Raw genomic sequence first — 26075 nt, 5'->3', positions numbered from 1 at the left:
AATAAATACAGTGTCTTGTGAGAGTGAACTGCTTCCCTGCCTGAAGATTGCTACAGTTAAATGTACTTATGTTAGTCTTAATCTCCAAATTGGAAACCAGAAAATTTTGTTTTTACTTAGATAAATGATTTCTAGGCTTATGTATCTTTGTAGTTTCTACCATTTAAAATTTCTTAGTGTAGCAATAAATATTTTGTTTTAAAATTGACGTAACGAAGTGATTTTGTGCTAAATGAGGGGAGAATGGCATGAACAGAGAAAAATGATTGTTGGAAATATACTTCAGTGTCCTAAATTTTCCAGTGGCTTGAAAACGAGAAACTTTTTTGTTAAGGAGAGGTCACAGTTACCATAGCAGTTCCAGATTAGTTTAATTTTAATCTTAAGAAGATTTAGATGTCAAGCTTTGTATAAATAACAAAATAGTAAGTAACTTAATTTTTCTGTAATGTCACCATGTATATCTTTGAGTGAACTGATTTCTCAACGACCGAGGCAGCCCTATCATTTGAATTTTTGTAACTTTGGGACTGAGAGTTCTAAGTCTTGATACGTTATGCAGCTTTTTCTGACAAAATGTCAGGGCTGGGTTGAAAGGGCCATTTTCAGTAACTGAAGTAATTAATAGTAATACTTATTATCTTCAGAATAAAATTGATAATGATGTTGCAGTTTGTAAATCCATAAATGTTTTACAATAACTGCTGAAAATATTATAGTACTTACCTATACCAGTCATAAAATACCTAAGGGAAAGGGTGGGTAACACTTCACAGTCCTTTCCATTGGCTATTCTGTGAGTAAAGAGTTTTGGGTGTACCTTGCCTCTGTTCATTAGCTTTTCTAGGCCTCTGCTTTGCTTCTGAAAAACCTAGGTAATTGGACCACGTGGCTGATCTGCAAGATCCATTTGATCACAAAGATTCCCTAACCAGTTAGTCATAAATAACTGAATATTTTATTTACATGTTAAAGGAAGCAAATAAATTGTATTAACCACTGTAAAGTGTTTTATTAGCATAAGACCTTGAAATAAAGGTAGCAGTAGAAGATAAAGCCTTGGTTGGTTGGGCTTATTAGGATTTTTTTTTTTCTTTGACTGTAATTAAGAAATTAATAGAGGGAATTCCCTGGCAGTCCAGTGGTTAGGACTCTGCTTCCACTGCAGGGAGAACAGGTTCGATCCTTGGTTGGGGAACTAAGATCCTGCATGCCACGGTATGGCCAAAAAAAAAAAATTAATAGATAATTAATGGGGTTCTGATTGGATTGCACATGCATACTGAGTCCTGTACTGTTCTTGTTTATATAGTAATTGAGTGTTTGTATGTATTATTGTATTGCTTAGGCTTAAACTGGAAGATTTTTATAACCATACTTAGTTGGGCTCTACAAATTAAGTGACTGATTCCTACTGAAATAATTGTGCATAGCTAGAAACCAATGTTTGTTTTGACCATCTTTTTTCCCCCAAATTCATATTATTGATAGGTTAAGCCTTCCTTGGCTAGAAAATAAATTTATCTGCAAGTTTATCAGGACTTTTAAAATCTTAGCAACAGCATTTACATTTTAAATAAAACACTAGACATGATGTTTTATCTCATTACCACCACGTTTTCAACAACACAAGTTTCTCTTTCGCTTGATTCCACCAGAACTTGGAAAGCAATGTTACTTATGATAGACTATAACATTTATATAGCTATTTGAGTAAAACCTTTAATATTTAGTTCATTTAGAACTAAATTCTTTCATAGATCCCTTTAAACTTGATTTTTTTTGGGGGGCGGATAGATGCACATTGCTATTTGTAGATTAGCCTTTTTTTTTTTTTTTTTGGCTACGGCATGTGGGATTCTAGTTCCCTGACCAGGGATCGAACCCCAGCCCCCTGTATTGGGAGCGTGGAATCTTAACCACTGGACCACCAGGGAAGTCCTTAGAATAGCCATTTTTAATCTTCCATTCCTTCCTTGCTTGTTCATTACTATCCACTTGTGGTCGCTTTTCATATGTCCTGGTAGAGAATGTTTGTTCCTTCAGGCTCACCAACAAAATCAGTAAATCAGTTGTTCAGAACTGTTCCTAAGAGTTTGGAGAGAAGAGATGATCATTTTTGTTTGGATTATTAAAGTGGTGCTACTTTTGGTTTTACAGTATGATTACGGAACATTATTACTAATTGAATAACCTGTGTTCATATCCCCTCTGGAAGGTCTCAGAGTGTGTGCCTGTGAGGCAAGTCTGCACGGTGGTTGAAGGCAGCAACGTCATTCGGAGAGAGCAGGCCTCACTAATACAGTTCTGTTACTTGTATTATTAAGTGGATCTCATTTAAATCTAGAATGAAAAGTTTTCCTAGCGCAGCTGTATTCTGTACAATAACGTTGCTTCTACATCACTGGTATTAGAGTTACTTAATCTATGTACATTCCAGTTGGTGCAAGAAATATTCTAGAATTGAGTTGACTGTTTGGCATTGCAAGTGCTCTGTGCAACTAATCGCTTCTCATTGGGAGTAAACTAGTCTTTGTGACCCAATAGCCTGGGTAACTTGTCTTTTGTTTTCATTGCTGTGGAGTCTATAAGAGTTTTAGACTCTTGGTTTATTTTTTTATTCATTTGTTTCATTAAAAAGGTACATACGTACACATAAAACCATGAATACATACAAATATATATATTTAATACAATAATTTTCTTTAATGATGTACTGTTCACAAAGTACCTGGACTCACTGTGGTGAGGAGAAGAAAGAGGAAATGTAAAAATTTACAACTGCCAACTCTAACAGTCTTTTAATGCACACTAACAATATGGTTCAAATTTGTACTTGTTTTATATATATATTTGTGAAACTTCTCATAAGAAATTGAGATAGCCAATTATAAATGGATAATAGTAAATGTCCTTTTAGATTCATTTTAAAAAACCTAAAGAATTAATGAAAACAGCCTTAGGCATAATGAGCATTTATCTCATTTTAATACTTTGCAGAAATGTGTGGAGATAAAACATCACTATTTTATAAAGTATAACTAATGCCTTAACCTGTAGTATGTGTAGTCTGTGTAATATTTTTATTTGAGGGTTTAGCATATACAAGGAGCATTTTTAAATTTAATGTTTTGGTAACATTTATATGGATTTTCCCTCTTTTTCACTTTTTGCATTTCATTATTTTTTCCTTTTATGTAGGGTAAAGCTGACACTAGAGGGTCTGGAGGAAGATGACGATGATAGGGTATCTCCCACTGTTCTTCACAAAATGTCCAATACTCTCGAGATATCCTTAATAAGCGACAATGAGTTCAAGTGCAGGCATTCACAGCCGGAGTGTGGGTATGGCTTACAGCCTGATCGTTGGACAGAGTATAGTATACAGACAATGGAACCAGATAACCTGGAACTAATATTTGATTTTTTTGAGGTGAGTATATTTCACTGAGGGGGGTGAGAGACAATGCAGACAAGAGCTTATTTTTACATATGTTTTGATTTTTATCATAGTTTAATTTGTGTAAATGCATCATTCATACAACTTTTTAGATGCTTACTCCTCTATACATGTTAGCAGATTTTAAAAACGCAAGAGTTGACAGATTCAGGTACTATTAAAAATATAATTGAGAACTTCAGAATTAATGTTTTCAATAATTTTCGACTATAATCTCTTCAGATATTTTCTCGGGTCCCTTCTTTCTCTCTTCCCTTTCTGGGACCCCTATAATGCGAATGGTGGTGCATTTAATGTTGTCCCAGAGGACTCTTAGGCTGTCTTCATTTCTTTTCATTCTTTTTTCTTTATTTTGTTCCGTGGCAGTGAATTCCACCATTCTGTCTTCCAGGTCACTTATCCGTTCTTCTGCCTCAGTTATTCTGCTATTGATTCCTTCTAGTGTATTTTTCATTTCAATTATTGTATTGTTCATCTCAGTTTGTTTGTTCTTTAATCTTCTAGGTGTTTGCTCTTTAATTCTTCTAGGTCTTTATTAAACATTTCTTGCATCTTCTCGATCTTTGCCTCCATTCTTTTTCCAAGGTCCTGGATCATCTTCACTATCATTATTCTGAATTCTTTTTCTGGAAGGTTGCCTGTCTCCACTTCATTTAGTTGTTTTTCTGGGGTTTTTATCTTGTTCCTTCATCTGGTACGTAGTCCTCTGCCTTTTCATTTTGTCTATCTTTCTGTGAATGGGGTTTTCATTCCACAGGCTGCAGAATTCAGAATTGATGTTTTAAATCAAGACCAGATGTCTTGATGTTTGTGTCTATTCTAAATATAAATGAATTGTATCCAGAGGAGCTTCCAAGGATAGAAGTAAGGGCAGGCTGTGTAACTCTTGGTGGCAAACTGATATAACTAGCATGATTGAGTCCTTTATGACTGAAGTCTGTGGTTTATTGAAGCATTTTATAAGAATTCATTTTAACAGTGGACCCATTTTTGCAACTTTACTTGATATTATAAATATGTAGGAAAAAATAGTTGCTATGAAAATTGTGCCAGGTTATTCAGAATCTGTGCTGCCAACTTTCCAGAGCTGCTTGTGCCACTTTACACTAGAGCTCTCTGCTTATGGGCTGTTCAGCTGCTCCTCACGAATAACACTGGGTCCTCCCCTAAGGTCCTGGCTCTTTGGTGTTTCCACTCTCATTTCCACTAGATTAGAGTTTAGCTTTTTGAGAGTAGGGAATATTCCTTGCTCAACAGTAGCACCTAGCCACTGTTTCTTAAAAGAGCAAAATTCAGGATGGATTAGAATCCAGTACATAACACTTATAATAAAGTTATAACCTTATAATTAGATCTTGCCTAATTAATAAGATCTGTGAGACTTTTATTCTAAAAATATGAGGTTTTGGTTGAACATTTCCTTGTTCTTTTAGTACCTACCTCTTAATAATCTCTCAAGCAGCCTAACTTCCCTTTCATTTGGTTAGCAGTTTTGGAAATACAAATTTATTCATAGACTAGGCGGATAAAATATGCTGTATAATCTCAAAGTTGAGTATTCGGTGTCCTGTCCCTCTGTGTCATCTGTGTAGATGCATTTTTAATGAATAAAGTATACATTAAAAGTCACTACAGGTGTATCTTAGCATTGGAATGTAAAAGTACTTAAAAACTTTCAGTCTGAGCTTTATATTCACCTAATACATGTTAGAGGATCAGAAGTACAAATCAACAGTTTTGATCAATAAAGTAACACATAAAATCTTAAATATACTATATACTAAATATCTTTATATGCTAAAAGAAAATGTGTTACTCATTACAACAAAGCTATCTAAATTACCTGAATATAAATTTGGTTGTATTTCTTACTGATCTTCCTCCATAGATTGAGTTGATTTTAAAGGGTGTCTTTTGATCTTTAAATGGAAAATATTGAAGTAAAAGAATTTGGGTTATTCTTAACCTCATTTTTCAGGAAGATCTCAGTGAACACATAGTTCAGGGTGATGCTCTTCCTGGACATGTGGGTGCAGCATGCCTCTTATCATCCACCATTGCAGAGAGTGGGAAGAGTGCTGGAATCCTTACTCTTCCCATCATGAGCAGAAATTCCAGAAAAACAATAGGCAAAGTGAGAGGTAAGCCTGGAGAAGCAGGGTGACCCTTTACAAATAAGCAGATTAAGTTAGGATTTTAATTAGTTTCAAATTGAGCTTTTGAGAATGGTAAAGAATTAAATTAATAAGTTGTTTTAGAATATTGACAAATACAATAACAATAAGGACATATCTAATTTTCTGGAAGCTTTAATTTGAATGCGTTTTGACTTGATTTCTTTCTATTTGATCGATTGATAAAGCTATTTTGAGTGGGTTTTAAGTGTAATTGAGCTCGTCATAGCCTTTTTTTAATTGTCTTTATTTCCCTTCCCCCCTTTTTTTCATATGAAAGTTGACTATATAATTATTAAGCCGTTACCAGGATACAATTGTGACATGAAATCTTCATTTTCCAAGTATTGGAAGCCAAGAATACCATTGGATGTTGGACATCGAGGTGCAGGGAATTCTACAACAACGGCTCAGTAGGTTGCATATTTGAGTAGTACTAGCATTTGGTAGCTCATGCTTGATAAAGTTAAATAGGTTTGACCAACTAAAAGGTCAAATGATCCTTTTAATTCTTACCCTGGGATTTAAATGTAATTTGGTAATTGGGGTTTCCAGTTCAAATTAATTAGAGACTAACTCTCTTGTAAGATTCTGGTCAGTCTTTTTAGTATTCTGCTGAATTGATGAGAGAGACATTAAAACTAGAAAGCCAGGAGGGGAGAGCTTGATGCAGTCAGCCTGATGACATCAGTGTGTCTGTATTGTGGTCCTGACTTTCAGCATGTTGTTCTCTCAGGGTCTTAGTTTCCTCACCTGTTCTCAGTACAGTTTCCATACTTTCACCCTGTTGGTGTGTCTGCCCTTTTCCACCCTTCCCTGGTCTGCCAGTATCAAGTCACCTGAGGCTTCAATGCAGGGAGCAAGTTTCTCCACTACTTCATGCCCATTGCAAAGGATTGTTTTCCTTAACCGGTCACCTCACTTGGGGAGGTATAGGGTGGTATAGGATATATCTGTATTCAGCTTGTAAATACCTAAAATTGTTAGAGCTTGACTTATGGAATGAATGCACACACCAACCAAGTGATGGTCACAGTCTTATTTTGGGGATGGCAAAGTTAGCCTCAAAATAGAGAATAAGTACTATGTCCATTGTTGAAAATGTAGTTGACTTCTTTACTAAATTTATCTTTTCTATAGTAATGATAACTATATTTCTATATATTTCTTTTCTTTCAGGCTTGCTAAAGTTCAAGAAAATACTATCGCTTCTTTAAGAAATGCTGCTAGTCATGTAAGTGAATCTCTCTTTCTTTAAACAACTTTGGACTGGTGGTCCAAAGGTAGAAAAGTAGAGAAATGTAGGTCTGGAGAGCCTTCTTCAGTCTGCATTAATAGGTTAAAAGGGAGAATATTTATGCTTTTTCTGAATATATTCCTAAGTGAAGATAAAGTATTTCTAGGCATTTTTATTTAGACTCATGGTGAAGATTGGAGTTAAAACAATGGAATCCTAAGCATCCTCTTAAAAATTAATTAATTAATTAATTTGAAGTATAGTTGATGTATATTATATAAATTACAGCTCTACAATATAGTAATTCACAATTTTTAAAGATTATTCTCCATTTATAGTTATTATAAAATATTTGCTGTATTCCCTGTGTTGTACAATATATCCTTGTAGCTTATTTTAAGCCTAATAGTTTGTACCACTTAACCCCCTACCCCTTTATTGCCCCTCCTCCCACCTTCCCTCTCCCCACTGGTAACCACTAATTTGTTCTCTGTATCTGTGAGTCTGTTTCTTTTTTGTTATATTCACTAGTTGTTATGTTCTTTAGATTCCACCTAAGTGATGTCATACAGTGTCTCTCTGACTTATTTCACTTAGCATAATACCCTCCAAGTCCATCCATGTTATCACAAATGGCAAAATGTCATCCTTTTCTTATGGTTGAGCAGTATTCCATTGTGTGTGTGTGTGTGTGTGTGTGTGTGTGTGTGTATACACACGCACACACATACCTTCTTTATCCATTCACTTAGGTTGCTCCCATATCTTGGCAGTTGTAACTAATGTGCTGTGAACATTGCAGTGCATATGCCTTTTCGAATTAGTGTTTTTGTTTTCTTTGTACACTCCGGAGCGGAATTGCTGGATCATATAGTAGTTCTCTTTTTAATTTTTTGAAAAACCTCCATACTGTTTGCCACAGTGGCTATACCAGTTTACATTCCCATCAACAGTGTAGGAGGGCTCCCTTTTCTTTACATCCTTTCCAACATTTGTATTTGTGTTCTTTTTGATGATAGCCATTCTGACAGTTGTGAGGTGATAACTCACTGTAGTTTTGATTTGCATTTCCCTAATGATTAGCGATGCTGAGCATCTTTTTTTTTTAAAAAAAATATTTATTTATTTATTTATTTGGTTGCACCAGGTCTTAGTTGCAGTAGGCAGGCTCCTTAGTTGTGGCATGCATGTGGGATCTAGTTCTCTGACCAGGGATCGAACCTGGGCCCCCTGCATTGGGAGCACGGAGTCTCATCCACTGCATCACCAGGGAAGTCCCTGAGCATCTTTTCATCTGCCTGTTGACCATCTGCATTTCCTCTTTGGAAAAATGTCAATTCATTTCTTCTGCCAGTTTTTTACTTGGGTAGTTTGTTTTTTTGATGTTGAGTTGCATGAGCTTTTTATATATGTTGGATATTAACTCCTCATGAGTCATAATCACATGCAGATATTTTCTCCCATTCAGTATGTTGTCTTTTCATTTTGTTGATGGTTTGCTTTGCTGTACAAAAGCTTTTAAGTTTAATTTTGTCCCATTTGTTTTTTAAGCATCCTTTTTTTTTGAGATATCATTTTAAGTGTTTGAGGCATGAAAAACATTCCCCATTAAGCACTGCATTTCATCAATTGAATTACTATGCTCATTTAGATACTCACTTTGGAAATAATGTTTACAGAAGGATTTGATAGTGATTTTATGTAACACTATTTAAAGTCTGTCAGTTTGCATCCTGTATACCAACTTGATTATGTTGAATTTCTTAACTCCTTTTATATAATTATTCAGAGTGAGTCCTTTTTTTTTTTTAGCTTTTAGTTTTTTCAGCACCTGAAACTTGACATTTTTAATCAAGAACCTGCGTATTTCCCCCTGCATTCCACTATACCTCAAGTTAAGCCTCATGTTCTCAAGTTAAACTAAGGGGAAAATGGAGGAACATCTCATTATATTTTGGTTTTTTTCCAGTGTCCTCCACATGCCTTAAACTTAGCCTTTTTTAAAATAGTTCACCAAATAAATTTGATTTGTCAGATGTTTAACTTTATCACTTACATGAGCAAACATCTATTCTAAGACATACTTTTTTCATATTTTAATCTCTCTAAAATTGGGATAGTTTTACAGCTGTTTTAGCTTGTCATGGTTTGATTGGCGTTGTTTTTTCTCCCTCTTAGTGGTATATAAAATAATGATGCATTTTGTATTTCATGACATATTAGATTGATTATCATAATTATTTATTTTAATGTTTAAAAATGTTAATAGTGGATAGTTCTGTCTTTGTATTGAAAGGATATTAAATCTGTGAGTGTGTTGTGCTGTAGGTCATTATTTGGAACCAGTTTTAGTTCATTGTAGCTAAGTAATCTAAACGTGGTTTTATTAGCTGTCAACACATGAAGATCCCTAATAAAGAATTTTTAGGGTCTCTGCTTTTTGAGAGAGGATTTCATTAAGCCCTTTTCTTCTGTTGAAACCCTTTGTACTCTTATGGATCTTATGTTAGTTATGAAAGGCTGGTTTGATTTAATGTTAAAGACATCTTTGAAGAGATTTTGGTTATTATTGGCTTATTTCTTAAAGCTTGCTCACACATAAATTTTTTCTTTTTTTTAAATTTTTGGCTGCACTGCACAGCATGCGGGATTAGTTCCCTGACCAGGGATCGAACCCGCACCCCTGCAATGGAAGCGCAGAGTCTTAACCACTGGACTGCCAGGGAAGTCCCTTACACATGAATTTTGAGATCAAGTTTTATCTCTTAGTAAATTTATCTTTCTAAAGGATGGTGATCATGTAAAATTAAACTTTTAGGGCTTCCCTGGTGGCACAGTGGCTGAGAGTCTGCCTGCTAATGCAGGGGACATGGGTTCGAGCCCTGGTCTGGGAAGATCCCACATGCCGCGGAGCAACTGGGCCCATGGGCCACAACTACTGAGCCTGCGCGTCTGGAGCCTGTGCTCCGCAACAAGAGAGGCCGCGATAGTGAGAGGCCCGCGCACCACGATGAAGAGTGGCCCCCGCTTGCCGCAACTAGAGAAAGCCCTAGCACAGAAACGAAGACCCAACATAGCAATCAATCAATTAATAAAATAAATAAATCTTTAAAAAAAAAAAAAAACTTTTAAACTGGGAAGCTATAATTTCTTTTAATCGTTGTAACTATTTAGGGGACATAGGGTTTGTTCTCTTTGGTAAAAATGATTTGTGTCATCATCTTGTTGACAACAGAAGGAGCTAAGCTTATTTCCTGCTTCAGAAGTCATTGAGGAAGTAGGCTCCTTTGGTTCTAGTCTCTGATCCATATGTACTGAAAAGTTGAGCATCTTCCTTGACCTAAAGCTAGGGTAAGGGATGGAAACGTGTCCATCCATTCTTACACAGCACTTCTCTGGGCCATAGACACATTACAGAATCCTCAAACCTTGTATTCTTTGATCCCAGCTGGCTTTCTTTTAGTGAATGCACAAATTTGTATGTCAGTTTATGTTCTCAGCCTTTATTTGGATTAATTCATATGTCATGATGGATCTGACTTAAGTCTAATTTGTGTCCACCTTTCTTCTGTTTAGGCTTCTATTAGGAAATTTGGCATATGCATCATTCTTGTTGCCCATTTCTGCTTTCTCTTTCTTTTCAGCAGAAGTTATAGTTTCCTCTTCAATATGATTATTGAGGTTTTATTAAGAAAGGTTGTAAAGTATACTGCTCAAGTGCACCAAGGAGCAGAGCTAAGAGACTGAAGCTTATTCTTGTTCCCACCTCACCGTTGAGGTTCCCCTGTCCATCTGAGGTGTGTAGGGGCAACGAGGTGCGAGGTGGCCATGCTCCAGGCGCCATTTCTGCTAATAGCAGTAGCAGAGGTGACACTGGTGGAGGCTATCCACTGCTACAGAAGGGCCCCAGGGTGTGTTCGAGTAGGATCAGAACCCATTATTTTGCCAGGAAAAAATTGCTGTGCTATTGCAAAAAAGAAATTATAATTGTTTTAAAAGAAGAAATTACCTTTTAGGAAAAGCTTGAAGTATAGCATTAAATAATTCGTGAAGAAGTTTTGTGTGTACAAGTCTGTAATTTTATGGTGAACAATAAATTTCTCATGTTCTTATAGTTTTAGATGTATCGTGGGCCAGATAATATTTTTCAAATACTTGTTTCTTTTATTTCTGTCAGGGTGCAGCCTTTGTAGAATTTGATGTACATCTTTCAAAAGATTTTGTGCCTGTAGTGTATCATGATCTGACCTGTTGTTTGACTATGAAAAAGGTATGTAGAAATTCCTTTATTTTAAACTCTTACAGTTAAGACAATAGGTTTTAAAACTAGGAAGTTTTGTATAGACATACTACGCCATTTTACATAAGGGACATGAGCATCTGTAGATTTTGGTATCTGTGAGGAGTCCTGGAACCAATCCCCTGCAGATACTGATGGATGACTATATATTTAATTATTTATTTAATAGAGTTGGTTAGTTCATTTTCTTGGGGAATTACTGCCAATTCTTTCCTCTCTCAAGCTCCTTCCTACAACATCGAGAGAGAGGGAAGAGTCAGGAATTAATTTTCTAGAGTATTTTCTCTGTATTGCTGAACTTTCCTTTTTTTATGTTATTTAAAAAAAAGGATATTACACGTGGTTTCTGTATCATTCTGCCACTGTCCCTCTGTTGAGGTAGGAAAGGAAGCTATTGGAGTGTTTGTTTTCAGGCTCCTTTCTCTTTTTGCTTCAAGCTTTTTCTCAAGTTAATAGGCTTATATGATTTGACTAGTGGGAAGAGCCACAGTGAAAAATAAAATTGGAGAAGTGCTTCGGAGCCAGATAGTGGAGAGCCTCACGGGTTTAGACTTAGGAGCTAGGGACTTTTTTTGAAAGACTTTTGAACCAAGTAGGGAAATGTTTAGAAGTAAACTTCCAGATGAATATTTTGGTACCTGATGTAAGGACAACTTAAGAGGACGGAGACTAGAGACAAGGGGAGTGGAAATGTGGGCCAAAACTTAAGACAAGCCTGAACTGGAGTAGAGACAGTGAGAATGGAAAAGAGGACGTGATAGAGGAGAAAGTCCAGAAGGAGATTTGAAAAGCACATAATTTCTTTAAAATTATAATTACTGTTGTACAGAAATAATTGTAATAATTATATAGTATCTGGACTTCAGTATACAAGTTAACCAAGTGATTTCTGAGGGACTTAAACTAGGAGGGTTCTTTAAAACCCTTTTCTTTGGCATTTTCTTTAAAACTGTGTTGGGTATCATTTTCCATTGTGTTGATCTAAAGTTAAGGCTGGGAAAACTCTACAGCTACATGTAGAAGAATGAATTAGAACATTCTCTAACACCATATATAAGAATAAACTCAAATTGGATTAAAGATCTAAATGTAAGACCAGATACTATAAAACTCTTAGAGGAAAACATAGGCAGAATGTTTGACATAAATTGCAGCAATATTTTTTTGGATCTATATCCTACAGTAATGGAAATAAAAACAAAAATAAACAAATGGGACCTAATTAAACTTTAAAGCTCTTGCACAGTAAAGGAAACCATAAACAAAACAAAAAGACAACCTACTGACTGGGAGAAAATATTTGCAAATGATGCTACTGACAAGGGATTAATTTCCAAAATATACAAAGAGCTCATACAGCTTAATATCAAAAAAAAAAATCCCGATCAAAAAGTGGACAGGGGCTTCCCTGGTGGCGCAGTGGTTGGGGGTCTGCCTGCCAGTGCGGGGGACACGGGTTTGGGCCCTGGTCTGGGGGGATCCCACATACCGCGGAGCGGCTGGGCCTGTGGGCCGCAACTGCTGAGCCTGCGCATCTGGAGCCTGTGCTCCACAACAAGAGAGGCCGCGATAGTGAGGGGCCCGTGCATCGCGATAGGGGGTGGCCCCCGCTTGCCACAGCTGGAGAAAGCCCTTGCACAGAGATGAGGACCCAACACAGCCAAAAATAAGTGATAAATAAATAAAAAAAAAAAAGATGAGACCCTTTAAAAAAAAAAAAAAGTGGGCAGAAGAACTAAATAGACATTTCTCCAAAGAAGACATACAGATGGCCAACAGGCACATGAAAAGATGCTCAGTATCTCTAATTGTTAGAGAAACGCAAATCAAAACTACAATGAGGTATCACCTCACACCAATCAGAATGGCCATCATCAAAAAGTCTAAAAATAATAAATGCTGGAGAGGGTATGGAGAAAAGGGAACCTTCCTACACTGTTGGTGGGAAGTAAATTGGTGCAGCCAGTATGGAGGTTCCTCAAAAAACTAAAAAATTGAGTTACTGTATGATCCTGAAATCCCACTCCTGGGATTTCTGGAGAAAACTATAATTTGAAAAAATACATGCACCCCAGTGTTCATTGCAGCACTCTTCACAATAGCCAAGACATGGCTAAATGTCCATTGGCAGATGAATGCATACAGATGAATGTGTAAAGATATGCACACATACAATGGAATACTACTCAGCCATAAAAAAGAATAAAATAATGCCATTTATAGTGACATGAATGGACCTAGAGATTATCATACTAATTGAAGTAAGTTAGAAAAAGAAAGACAAATACCATATGATATCACTTACATGTGGAATCTAAAATATGACACAAATGAACTTATTTACAAAACAGAAACAGACTTAGAAAACAGTTATGGTTACCAAAGGGGAAAAGGGGTGGTTGAGGTATAAATCAAGAGTTTGGAATTAGCAGATACAAACTACTATATATAAAATAGATAAACAACAAGGTCCTATTGTACAGCATAGGGAACAATATTCAATATCTTATAACCTGTATGGAAAAGAATCTGAAAAAGAATAGATATATAATTACTTATATATATATACACACATATATAAAAGTATAACAGAATCACTTTGCTGTACACCTGAAAGTAACACAATATTGTAAATTAAGTATACTTCAAGATAAATAAAGTTTGATTTGCTAACATGTACCAGACACTGCATGGTGTAGTATGCAAGGCACCTATGACAAGGCACCTAACTCTGCCTGCTAGTGGATTCTAAACAGTCATATCAGTTTGGATTATCATTTATAGAAAAGGACCCTTCCCTTTCTGTGAAATGGTATTAGGAGAAGGAAGGAAGGTGATGCGCCTATTTGTTTGTTTAAATTTATTTATTTATTTGTTTAAATTTATTTATTTTTGGGGGGCCACACTGTGTGGCTTGTGGAATCTTAGTTCCCCGACCAGGGATTCAACCTGGGCCCTTGGCAGTGGAGAGCACTGAGTCCTAACCACTGGACCTCCCGGGAATTCCCGAGATGCACCTATTTAGATGACAGAAGTAGAATTACTTAATAGAATTGGGGCAGGTTTTTGCTGTGGGGAAATGTTAATGCAAAGCGAAATGAGAAGGAATGGAGTGGTGAAGGAACTCACTAACCAAGATTGAGATTAATGACTCTAGCTGTAATTTCTAAAAATCCATGAGGGCTAATTGAAGAGTAGTATAACTGATCCCCAGTTTTCGCCAGACTTTGTCCTGCTCTTAAGTTGAACCTGGTTCAGTTAATTGTGGAATGAAAGCAATGAATTATATATTTTTTAGTATTAATTTTTAAGTTGGTATTTTCCTTAAAAAACCAATTTATGTTCATTTATAAAATTATAAGTAGTTCAGAAGATTATGAAATGAAAAGTAAATCTTCCTTTACTTTCTCTCCTTGGCCGTACTCCCTTCTCTTAATAGTTTCTTGCGTGTCCTTCCAGAAGAAATTTATACGTATATAGCCTCATACTATATATACATGAATGAATATAAATGTAACGGATTTTAATATATTTGTTAGATCGATGATTTATTGGTGGTACATTAACTCATTTTCTTAAGATAGAAGTGCCTAAACAGTGTGACAATTGATATGATATTAAAATCTAATAAAACAGATTTGCTCCTTGGGAAAGCATTTATAATAGATTAGGGTTCCTATTAAATATTACTACTTACAGCTAACCAGATGATTTTTTCATGACAGTTGATTTCTGTGGCTATTTTTAACCAAACTTCAGTTTAAAAGGTTTAGAAAAGTTTAGAAACTTACTGATAGAAACTAATCCTTACTTAGATCCTGCATGCCTGTTGATTTCCTAGTCATGTAGCATGGATATATGTCAAATAAAATATATACAGCATGACAGGAAGTAGGGGAAATGACTGACTTGTGGCTTGGTTCTCAGTGTGTCTTTAGTGCTACAGCTTCTTCCCAGCTGTTTTCTTCCAGGCACTCCCACCTACATTAAAAACAAAAGCCAGAATTTAAGAGCTGGGGGGTGGTGTTCAGTAGCAAGGGCTCCCCTGCGTGGGCTCACTGTGGCCACCAAACTGTTATTCTCATCAGTAAATTGAGATATTAGGTCAGTTTAGAGTAAACATTCAGTAATAACGTGGGGCCCAATTTTCTCTCTCTCTTTTAGAAATTTGATGCTGATCCAGTTGAATTATTTGAAATTCCAGTAAAAGAATTAACCTTTGACCAACTCCAGTTGTTAAAGGTAGTAATAATAGTGTAAAATGTAAATTATCTTTCAGTTTTAGGACTATTTGTACTTGTTTGTATATAGTAATGTTCTCTTTGTGCATGGGGATGACTAGATATATACAGCATGTATTGAGTCTGTGCTTTGGTTTTCTGTTCTGTTAGGAAGAATGGGTTTGTGCTCATCTATCTGTCTTCTTTAACAGTTTCTGTGGACCCCATCTTTTTTTTGCTTTTTTGAAGGAGATGGGCTATAAGTCTTTATAGGCCATAGGGGCTAGCCATAATCTTAGGTTGTCTCTGGTCTGCTTTAGCTCTGTTTTATTTTATACTTGGACTTCTATGCTATTGTTGATTTTTATAACTATGCTACTATCTAAGATCCTCCTGTATTTTACTATGTAATTTTACATGATCCCTCTTCTTATTCTCATTAGATACCTAAATAATTGGTTGATTGAATATAAACAGTTTCCTAACCTAATAATTTTTATATTCTCCCCTACTTGGGTATTTGATCATGATCTTATGCATTTGTATATAAATATAGAATATGTACAGTGGTAAGTGCTTATTCTTATTAAACTGATGATTCTACATTTTATAATTTCTCCTAACTTGCTAGCTTTTCAAGTTATAGTTCTATTCTGATTACATTTTGTGTGTATGTGTGTTTTCTAGCTCACTCATGTGACTGCACTAAAATCTAAAGAACTGAAAGGTATGTACCAATGTGAAAACACTGTTTTCATTTCATAATTAGCATTATGAATATCCTTATCATTTTAACTTACTCTTGATGACCTTAATGAATATAATACTGGGTTATATAAATGTAATTTTATATACATGAAGGCTTTATATGTATTAATTGTCAAATGCATACACATCATGTGTATAGTAAGCATGATTTTTCACTTTTATGAATTTTCTTAGCTTGATGATCAAAAATTCTTTATAATTTTGTACGTATTCATTCTTTTTTTTAAAAATTAATTAATTTGGGTCTTAGTTGCGGCAGGTGGGCTCCTTAGTTGTGGCATGTGGGCTCCTAAGTTGTGGCACACAGGCTCCTTAGTGTGGCATGCAAACTCTTAGTTGCAGCGTGCATGTGGGATCTAGTTCCCTGACCAGGGATCGAACCTGGACCCCCTGCATTGGGAGCACGGAGTCTTAACCACTGTGCCACCAGGGAGATCCCTCTTTCCAGACATTCTTAAGCATTACAAAGTACAGAATGTATCAAGTATAGAATCTGGCTCCAGAGCCAGGAGTTTGAAACCAGCTCTAGCATTTACCAACTGTGACCTCGGTTACTTTATTTAACCACTCTGTGCCTCAGTTTCCTCAAAGCTTGTCCTACCCACAAAATCCCTTTGTAATTCCACTTTACTTTCTACTTCCACAGAATTTAATAGTCTGTGACATTCATTTTAGCCTGGTGTGTCCTTTTTTTAACGCTTTATTTTTCTATATGTCCTGCCTCTTCTGCCAGGATGTAAACCTCTCAAGGGTGGGGGAAATGTTTTTATATTCCCTGAAACATTTACAGTACTCTGGTTATAGTAGGTACTAATTAGATGTTAATCTGCATTTAGGATAACAGGATAGTTGGAATGCCTTTATGAAGAAATTAGTGAGGTGCCAAAGACTCCAAAGATTATTTTCAGAGCATAAATATGACTTTACAAGCTTGTAAATAGTTCATAACTATTAATAGTAAAATCAATTTTACCTTTAATTTATTTGACTGGAAAATTTTACATGATTTAGTTTTTGAATTTGTAATGCACTAGGGTTGGTTATTTTTGTTGTCTTTTTTGTTTTGCTTTTTGTTTGTTCCTGGGTGATTTTTTTTTTTTAATCTTGATATAAAAATTTTTCTCTTTTGGAAAAAAATTCTTGTGTGCCTTGAGACATAATCAATTTTGGATTAAATGGTAATGATACCAAAGACACAATGGTACCTATAGATTCTCTTAATTTCTAACTTGGTATCTCAAGTAGAAGTATTAGCAAGATTACACAGCCCTTATTAATTCCATTGAGAAATAACAAATCACTGCTTGTGACTTCTTTCTTAAAATTATATTACAGTTTTTATAAGAAAATAATCACTGTTGAGGTCATAAACTGTGATGTTCCTACTAAATGTTGTAAACCAGTCTTCATAAAGGATGCTTATTTTGAAAATGGGGGTTTTAATGGTTAAAATTAATAAATACAGGAGCCTTCAAAAATACTATATATGAAAGGATCTCATAACTACTTCATCCTTTTTTTTGCCTTCAGAATTTAGGAAAAGGTCTTAGTGATAAAATGGCATTTATCTACTGAGTTTTTGTAATTTAAATTTTCAGAATCTGTGGTTGAGGAGGAAAATTCCTTTTCTGAAAATCAGCCATTTCCTTCTCTTAAGATGGTAAGTTCCTTAGGAAAACTAGGGCAGGCTATCATTATTCTGTTATATCTGAATAATTTATTTTGATCTTTTAAATGGGCACTAAAAAGGCTGTGTAAAAGACAACATTAATGTAAACTTACGTTTGATGCTTTTTAGAGAAGATACATTCTTGTGAAGTGTGCCTATGGTGCCTTTTTTTTTTTCTGAGAAACTTATTTGCTCAAATGAATAAAATTCCTACCTCACTGGGTTAATTTGGTAAGAATAGGAAATTCACATATTTCTGTATATAAACAGGAAGGAAAGGGCACAGAAAAGGGGTTGGGGAGTGTGACGATGGGAGAGGCATTTTTACAATATGTAAGGCTGGTCCTTAGCTTTCAGAGAGAAATTCCCCAACCAAAGAAAATAAGTACCCTGGTTACTTAAAATGAAATACAGATTTCAAGTATTCACTCTGAAAATGTGTAACAAAAACTGGCATGAAAATTTAAAAACTAGACCCAATTCATAGAGGAATTCCTTTGACAGCGTCAGGCAAGCCTGCGTGGATACCAGATACCTTCTTTGGCCATGCTGACTCTCCTTTTCTTGCTGGCTCCATTTCCTAATTTTTTCTCTTCTCCACTGTCTTTTTCTGGTGATGTGTCAGGTACAATAGACTTCTTAGGCAAAAATAGGTAATTTCAGTTTATCATGATTATCCACCCTCCAAAATAGGATGCTACAAGAGACCCCCTAAAATAGACATTGTCTTAGTGCATTTAGAGCATGATTTGTATAAATTTTCAGATATTTATGAAGCCCAGCTAAGTCATTCCTTCTAGTCCAAAATTCTGAAATCGTTTGGTTCTTAGAAATTCCATGATTTCTAGGCTTGTGATTTCATAGAACAGAAAAACAGGTTTTTAAAAAATTGTTTATCAAAGGTTTGACAACTTTCGTTTAGCCAAATAAATTAAGCACACATTTATTCATTCACTTTGCCATCACTATAATTTAATCAGAAAGTTTAAATCCAAAGAAAGGCCAAACGCAATCTTAGTATAAAGGGGAATCCTTCTGCAAATTTGATGTATACCAATCTCAAAACTAATATACACTGTTGTCCTATTTTTCTGATTTTGCATTAGTCCAGTAAAATTGTGGCAGGTACATTAACTAAATAAGGCTAAACATATCAGAGAACAAAGTCAAAAAGCCCCACAGGAGATTGAGTACAACCTGTTTTAGGTACTGTACTTTTCATGCAGCAGGGGCTAGATCCCAGGTCACCAGAGTCCCAGGCTGTGTTCTTACTCTGTTAGAATTCTTTTATTTGCTATTATAAAATTAAGTACCATATATATTATACATGTTAAGTGATTTCTACACTTTGAAATACTGACTAAACAAACCAGCTGCTTGTAAGTTAATAACCAAGCTTCATATTTTAGATTGGATTTTCTAGTTATGCTGCCCAAGTGGTGTTATTGCAAAGTGTGTAGATAATTTAGTTTTTAATTTTTTAATAAATTTATTTTATTTATTTTTGGCTGCATTGGGTCTTTGTTGCTGCATGTGGGCTTTCTCTAGTTGCGGCGAGCGGGGGCTACTCTTCACTGCGATGCACGGGCTTCTCATTGCGGTGGCTTCTCTTGTTGCAGACCACGGGCTCTAGGCGCATGGGCCTCAGTAGTTGTGGCTCACGGGCTCTAGAGCGCAGGCTCAGTAGTTGTGGTGCACAGGCTTAGTTGCTCCGTGGCATGTGAGATCTTCCTGGACCAGGATTTGAACCCGTGTCCCCAGCATTGGCAGGCGGATTCTTAACCACTGTGCCACCAGGGAAGTCCAAAGTGTCTAGATAATTTAGATATATTGACACTATATTATTTGTTAATTTATATAGATATAGACGTATTTATTTATGAGCCTCTTTAATTTGGAGTTAACATCTTTCCAGGAGGTTATCACTGTGGTGTTAGTTAAGCTTCACCACCTTCACAACAAGCTGGAAATCATGGTTTTTCATATAACCATATCTTAGTAAAGTAGACTGACATACCTGAATGCAATTCAGAGAACATGACATATGTCTTTAAATTCATGAGGCTGCCTATCTTATTACTGCTCACTTTAGCTGTTCAGTAGTGATGGTGAAAAGGATTTTAGGTTAGGATCATCTTTGCGGTTAGTAGTGATCGATTATCACAGATATTGCTAAAGACTACTACCTTTGCTATTTAATTTCTTTTGACTTTCTTATTCAACTTAATCATCAACCAGGTTGTCAGTTTGAGTATAAGAAAAGATAGTGGTTTTTGGTGAAGGCACAAAACACTTTATCCTTACTAGTGATATGTTTTCTTATAGTTTGCTTTTGGTAATTAATCCGTTTTTCTTTTTTCCTTCTTATTCTACCATTCATCTCACCAAAAATGAAACAAAATTTACCACCAACAAACACAACTCTAGGTTTTAGAGTCTTTGCCAGAAGATGTAGGGTTTAACATAGAAATAAAATGGATCTGCCAACAAAGGGTAAGTCATTTTCCATGTGGCACATTCGTCGTTCCTCCCTCCCCGTTTCTTGAAATGCATTCATTCCTATCTCTTTGTTTTAATGGAATAAATGAAACTGAAATCGTGGCTTCTTCCAGCAAGCACAGTGCTTGTTGGAACTTTTAAGTAAAGCATATCTTACACTTACACTAATATTTGAGTTCTTAAAAGTAGTGATGAATGTATTATAGCAGAAATTCTAATTTACATGTGTCTCATGTGCACATTAATACGGATGGTTTCTGGGCACACTTATAAAGTGAACAGTGAGAACTCTGGCCAGTCAGAACCTTATAACTCTGATTAGTTTTTGGTTTTTTTAACCCCCTGTCTCAATATATACCTTAAATAATTGCCTAAGCAGTTTTCTGTTAAGTGGCAGTAGCTAGAAATAATTAATCAGGAAAAGAAATTTCTGCAGACATGTTTTAAATCACTCTGAAATTTAGTCATTCTTTTGTTCAATTATTATTGAAAAGCTGCTATGGGCCAGGCATTTTCTGAGTTCTGTGCTTAAGTAGTGAAGAAAACAGAATAAAGCCTTGCCTTCCTGAAACTTAACAGTCTTCTAGTCGAGGAAAACAACTAACTCTTGGATGTATCAGATGGGGATATGTGTAAATGGATAAGGCTGCATGGTAAGAGGGCTGATTGGGGTGGGGGGACATTGGAAGTAATTAATCCAGGCATCATGATTGGGCAATCCTGGTATTTGTTCTGGTCAGAATAATCTATAACTGCCCTTAAAGCATGTCTTCTCTGTAGCTATTTATGATAAGCCGGTCCTGGCTAACATGTAACATGTAAGTGCACAACCATGGTTTTTCTAGTAGGTGATTTTTAGTTTTCAGAACTTTTAGAATTATTGTAATGACTAATACTTAAAATTTTTAATATTTGAATATCAACAGGGCTCTTGGTATCTTAGCTATAATTAGAAAATTATTTTTATTATTTATTGAGGGCACTTGATATGCCTAAGACTCAAAGAATGAGATTTTTAACTGGTAATTCTTAATTACCAGGGTTTTTTGGGTAGTGAGTTAGCAAACGAAGTGGAGTCTTTTTGTCCACTTACAGTTTATGAAGATTGTATAAAAATATTTTAAAGTCATGGTAGATTTCAAATTTCCAGAGTTTTAGTTTTTATTTTGTTAACCTTATTAAAGCAAAAGTCTTTTGATGTTATAATTGCTTTGTATATAAGTGTCTCTATACCTAATTATGATAATAATTCACACAGGCCTTTGCTTTCCTCATCTGTAAAATAAGAGTTGGACTAGATGTTCTCGAGAATTTTTCCTAGCACTGTGATTCTAAGGTATTTAATGACTTTTGTTTTCCTATTCTTCCATATAGGATGGAATATGGGACGGTAACTTATCAACATATTTTGACATGAATCTGTTTTTGGATATAATTTTAAAAACTGTCTTAGAAAATTCTGGGAAGAGGAGAATAGTATTTTCTTCATTTGATGCAGATATTTGCACAATGTGAGTAATTCAGTTTTTTTCTCCTATACGCTTAGACTGTAGCTAGGACTAAGGGTACAGAGATTGTAGTTGGAGGTGGGGAAGTTCCCAGACTTCACCCCTGATTTTTCTCAGTCCCATTATATATATTCTCTACTGGGATGCCCTCCACACCCACTGGGTTGTAGCACCTCATGCCTTGTATTTCATTTTACAGATGTATAATATCCTCCTTAACAAATTGTAAGCCCTCAAGGGATTTCTTTTTGCCCATTTCTGAGAATATTTTAACTCTTGTATAGAATAATCTAAATTTTTCTTTTTTTGACTAAAAGGCAATACACGTTAATGGTGGTTATATCTCAGTAATGAGTATGCTTTTAAAATTTTGTTTCTTTATATTTTTAGTATTTTCTAAAATTTCAAAACAATATATTATGGTTATCTCCCCAATGAAAAGTATTTTTTAAACTGTCTTTTTTAGGGTTCGGCAAAAGCAGAACAAATATCCCATATTATTTTTGACTCAGGGAAAATCTGATATTTACCCTGAACTCATGGACCTCAGATCTCGGACAACCCCCATTGCAATGAGCTTTGCACAGTTTGAAAATCTACTGGTAAGCTATGGTTGAATATTTTAATATTTATTTTTTAAAAATGTTTTAGAGCACTAGTAAATAAAGTTATATATTAATTTAACATCTAATTGGTTAGTTTTGACCTATGTATAATGAGCAGGTAGCTCTACTTAAAATGAGGATATTAAATCTCAGACTCTGAAAAACAGTTAAATGACCACCACCAACAAAAATTTTCTTGTAGGCCTAGGTTAAGTAAGTTTTGTAGTTTAGTTTTCTGAGTGGGTTTTATGAATCATCTAAAACGGTTAGATTGTAAACTTGTTTGATCGCATAAATTGTAAGAAAAAATTCTAACATTTTCTTTCCCTGTCCATTCTGCTTTGCAGCAGGTTCTTATTATCTATTTTATACATATAATAAGTTTCTTTTTCATGAGTAACTTATCTTTCTTCTTTTAGGGGATAAATGCACATACTGAAGACCTTCTCAGAAACCCGTCCTATATTCATGAGGCAAAAGCTAAGGGACTGGTCATATTCTGCTGGGGTGATGATACCAATGATCCTGAAAACAGAAAGAAATTAAAGGAATTTGGAGTTAATGGTCTAATTTATGATAGGTATTTGTTTTTCATGAAAAATTTTCGTGGATTGTTAGAAAAAAAGTAGTAGAATTATCTTAACATTTGTCAGTGGAATTTTTCAAATTTTGAAGTTATACCACAGTCACTTGGGAAGCTTATTTAAAAATTCAGATGACTGGGCCCTAACCCAGATGTATTGAGTCATCTTACGGGTGAAGGTGGCTGCCTTAGACCTCTTCTCTGTCTACACCAGCTTTCTTGGTGATCTCATCCAGTTCTGTGCCTTTTCATACCTTTGTATATCCCCAACTCAAGCCTTTCACCTGACCTCTAAACTTTTATATCCATCTATCAACGCCTATTCTTCCTATAGACTTCCTGATTTCGGTATAAATGACAACTTTCTTTCCAGTTTCTGAGGCCAAATCCCTGGAGTCTTTCATGATTCTGTTCTTTATCTCATACCCAAATCCAGTCAGACAAAATCAAAATCATGTTGGTTCTATCTTCGAAATATATCCTGAATCCTTTACTGTTGTCACTCTCCACTAAGCCACATCGTTTCTCAGGCAGATTATGGAAGTAACCTGCTCACTGGGACTGCGTCCACCCATGCACCCTGCTGTCCATTATGGGGGCGGGCAGGACTGAAAACTGAAGTCAGATCATGTTACTGCTTAACCTTCCCCCCGTATTCTGTGTCTCCTAGTGTAAAATCCCACATCCTTACAAGGCCCTATGTGAGGTGATCCCTGCCCCCGCCCCCAATTGGCCTCCTGCTGTTTCTCTTCTGATAAAGATTTCAGGAAAGACTAAAATGTCACCTTCTTAGTAGGGCCTTCCCCGAACATCCTAATTCAAATCAAAACCTCTACTCACAGTGCACTTCCTGACTTTTCTCCATACATTTACCACCACCTGATATATCCATATACATACTATATTTTACTTATTTTCTCCCCAGCCTCCTTTCCCACCCCACCCTCAACACACCCACACAAGCAGAAGCTCCATGAGGGCAAGACTTTGCCTGTTTTGTTCACTGCTGTATCACCAGAGGTTAGATGTAGAAGCTCAGATATTTGTTGAACTAATCTTTTCTTTTTAAATAAACTCCCTGGGTGTTTAGGATGTAAGTCTGAGATCTCTGAGAGATGAAAAGGTTGCTCAGTGTAAAGAAATTTTGGGTTAGAGGGAATGTCATTTGTTCTGCTGAGGGGATTAGTGGGCTTGCTAATACTTGAGCAGCATCATAGAAAGAGTAAGTGATGAAATTGTTACCAGGCCTGCTTTAAAAATACAGTCGTTGGATTTAGTTTATATTACTGTTTGTTCTATAAAGTTATATCACTTTCTTAATAAAGCTTTTCCCCACCCCAACTATTTTGTCTGAATTAGTTTGGTTTTAAAACTGCCACCAGGATAATGCCTGCCTTTTAAAGTGTTTGGTTAATACTGCTTTAAGTGGCATGATTCATAGCTCTTTTTAATAGACATTTCCAACTTATTAAAGGAAAATTAAAATTTTTAAATTACAATTTGATGGAAGTGCTTTATTTAGCAAATTTTGGGGGAATATTTCTTTGAGGAGGAGGAAGGGATGATTGCAAATATTTTCAGGCAAGAAAAGTATATTGTGAGATTATACTAGGTACGGCGGTTGTAGGGTATACAAATTTTAGTTAGATCCTTCACTTAAAGGGCCTTACTTGGTTGTAGCCAAACACTGACCTTGCAAGGAGAACAGGAAGATACTATGTGATACAAAAGGCCCTAAAGAAAGTGAGTTCTTCCTGGCTCACGGTCAACAACAATAATTTTAAAGAGGAAGGATTGAGATGGATTTGGGCGGAGGTGGTGGTTAAATTAGCTTTGACAGGATTTGCATTTTAGGCAGAGGTGCAAGCAGCCACCAGGGCAGGACTGTGTTGAGGGTGTGGAGGATGTTGAGGAGGCAGCCCAGCACTGGCCTCCTGTTCAGACCTGATGAAAGGAGAGGTGGACCGTGTTAGAGTCAAGTCAGTCTTTATTATCCTTGGAAGTTTTTCCTTCTTTTTTCAGTTTTAGTCAAAGAACTACATATGTATATATAATCAACCACACTTATATATATGAACTACATATATGTGTGTTGTGTGTGTGTGTATATTCTTCAAATAGTTCTACAAGACTAACAATAAAAACCAACAGTCCTGGGAATTCCCTGGCGGTCTGTGGTTAGGACTCGGTGCTTTCACTGCCGAGGGCCCGGGTTCAGTCCATGGTCGGGAAGCTAAGATCCCACAAGCCGCGAGGTGCAGCCAAAATAAAAATTAAAACAAAATAGCAGTCCTTACACCTATCCCTTTCATTGTCTCTAGCTGAATTCCTGTGCCCTAATTTTTTTTGGAACTATTTCTTGGTACTTAAGGTGCTTATGCTGTTATTTTTTCATTATCAAATTTAGACCTATAGAAGGTTTGAATGATAGTGATTCAGAGCCTTTGCTTCATTTTACATGTAGGAGCATTGTGATGTGTTTTAGTTTATCAAAAACCAATTTGTTCTCTTTTACAAAGGCATTAACACAGATTTTACATTTAATCATGGTTTTGTGATATATTATAAGCTGCTATGCTTGATTTGCTGATATTTGGAATTTCTGCATTTGTAGTAATGAGTAAGGTGGCCTTTAATTTACCTTTATCAAATGGTTGTTGTCTAATTTTGGCATGAGGACAATACTTGCCTCACAGAGTAAACTGAGCAATGTTTCCTCTTTTTATACTGTGTCTGCTCAAATTATTTTTAAAAATTCAGTAACAGACACCCACATTTAAAGAACATTAGTATTAGATTTGAACTCCCCTGTGTTCTCCTCTCTAATTCTATGCCCCTACCTCCTCCCTCAGATAATAACTGATAAGCAAGCAATTACTCTTTTTTAAAAGCTTTTAAATTCTTATATCTATTGCTAAACAATGTAACATTTAGTTTTTCATGGCTTTAAGCTTTATTTGTACTCTTTTCCTACTTGTTATATCCTTAAAATCAATCCATTTGTTATGTTTAGCTGTAATTTATTCATCTTCATGGCTGTATGATTCTACCA

General features: G+C 35.7%; 1 protein-coding gene across 2 annotated transcripts in view; it reads left to right on the top strand.

Moving 5' to 3' along the window:
• The window catches only part of GPCPD1 (glycerophosphocholine phosphodiesterase 1), a 62851-nt gene that overhangs the window by 24365 nt on the left and 12411 nt on the right, over positions 1 to 26075 (top strand). For both annotated transcript variants that reach the window (XM_036825356.1, XM_036825357.1), the window contains 12 exons: positions 3202 to 3433; positions 5439 to 5601; positions 5915 to 6047; positions 6814 to 6868; positions 11049 to 11141; positions 15336 to 15413; positions 16079 to 16118; positions 17758 to 17819; positions 20256 to 20321; positions 21702 to 21838; positions 22302 to 22437; positions 22860 to 23020. In XM_036825356.1, the coding sequence (XP_036681251.1) occupies positions 3202 to 3433; positions 5439 to 5601; positions 5915 to 6047; positions 6814 to 6868; positions 11049 to 11141; positions 15336 to 15413; positions 16079 to 16118; positions 17758 to 17819; positions 20256 to 20321; positions 21702 to 21838; positions 22302 to 22437; positions 22860 to 23020 (1356 nt within the window). The remainder of the gene's footprint in view (positions 1 to 3201; positions 3434 to 5438; positions 5602 to 5914; positions 6048 to 6813; positions 6869 to 11048; positions 11142 to 15335; positions 15414 to 16078; positions 16119 to 17757; positions 17820 to 20255; positions 20322 to 21701; positions 21839 to 22301; positions 22438 to 22859; positions 23021 to 26075) is intronic.

Source organism: Balaenoptera musculus, chromosome 15, assembly GCF_009873245.2.
Source record: "Balaenoptera musculus isolate JJ_BM4_2016_0621 chromosome 15, mBalMus1.pri.v3, whole genome shotgun sequence".
Taxonomy (NCBI): Eukaryota; Metazoa; Chordata; class Mammalia; order Artiodactyla; family Balaenopteridae; genus Balaenoptera; species Balaenoptera musculus.
The sequence above is the reverse complement of the archived record's forward strand: the minus strand, read 5'-3'. Positions and strand labels throughout refer to the sequence as shown.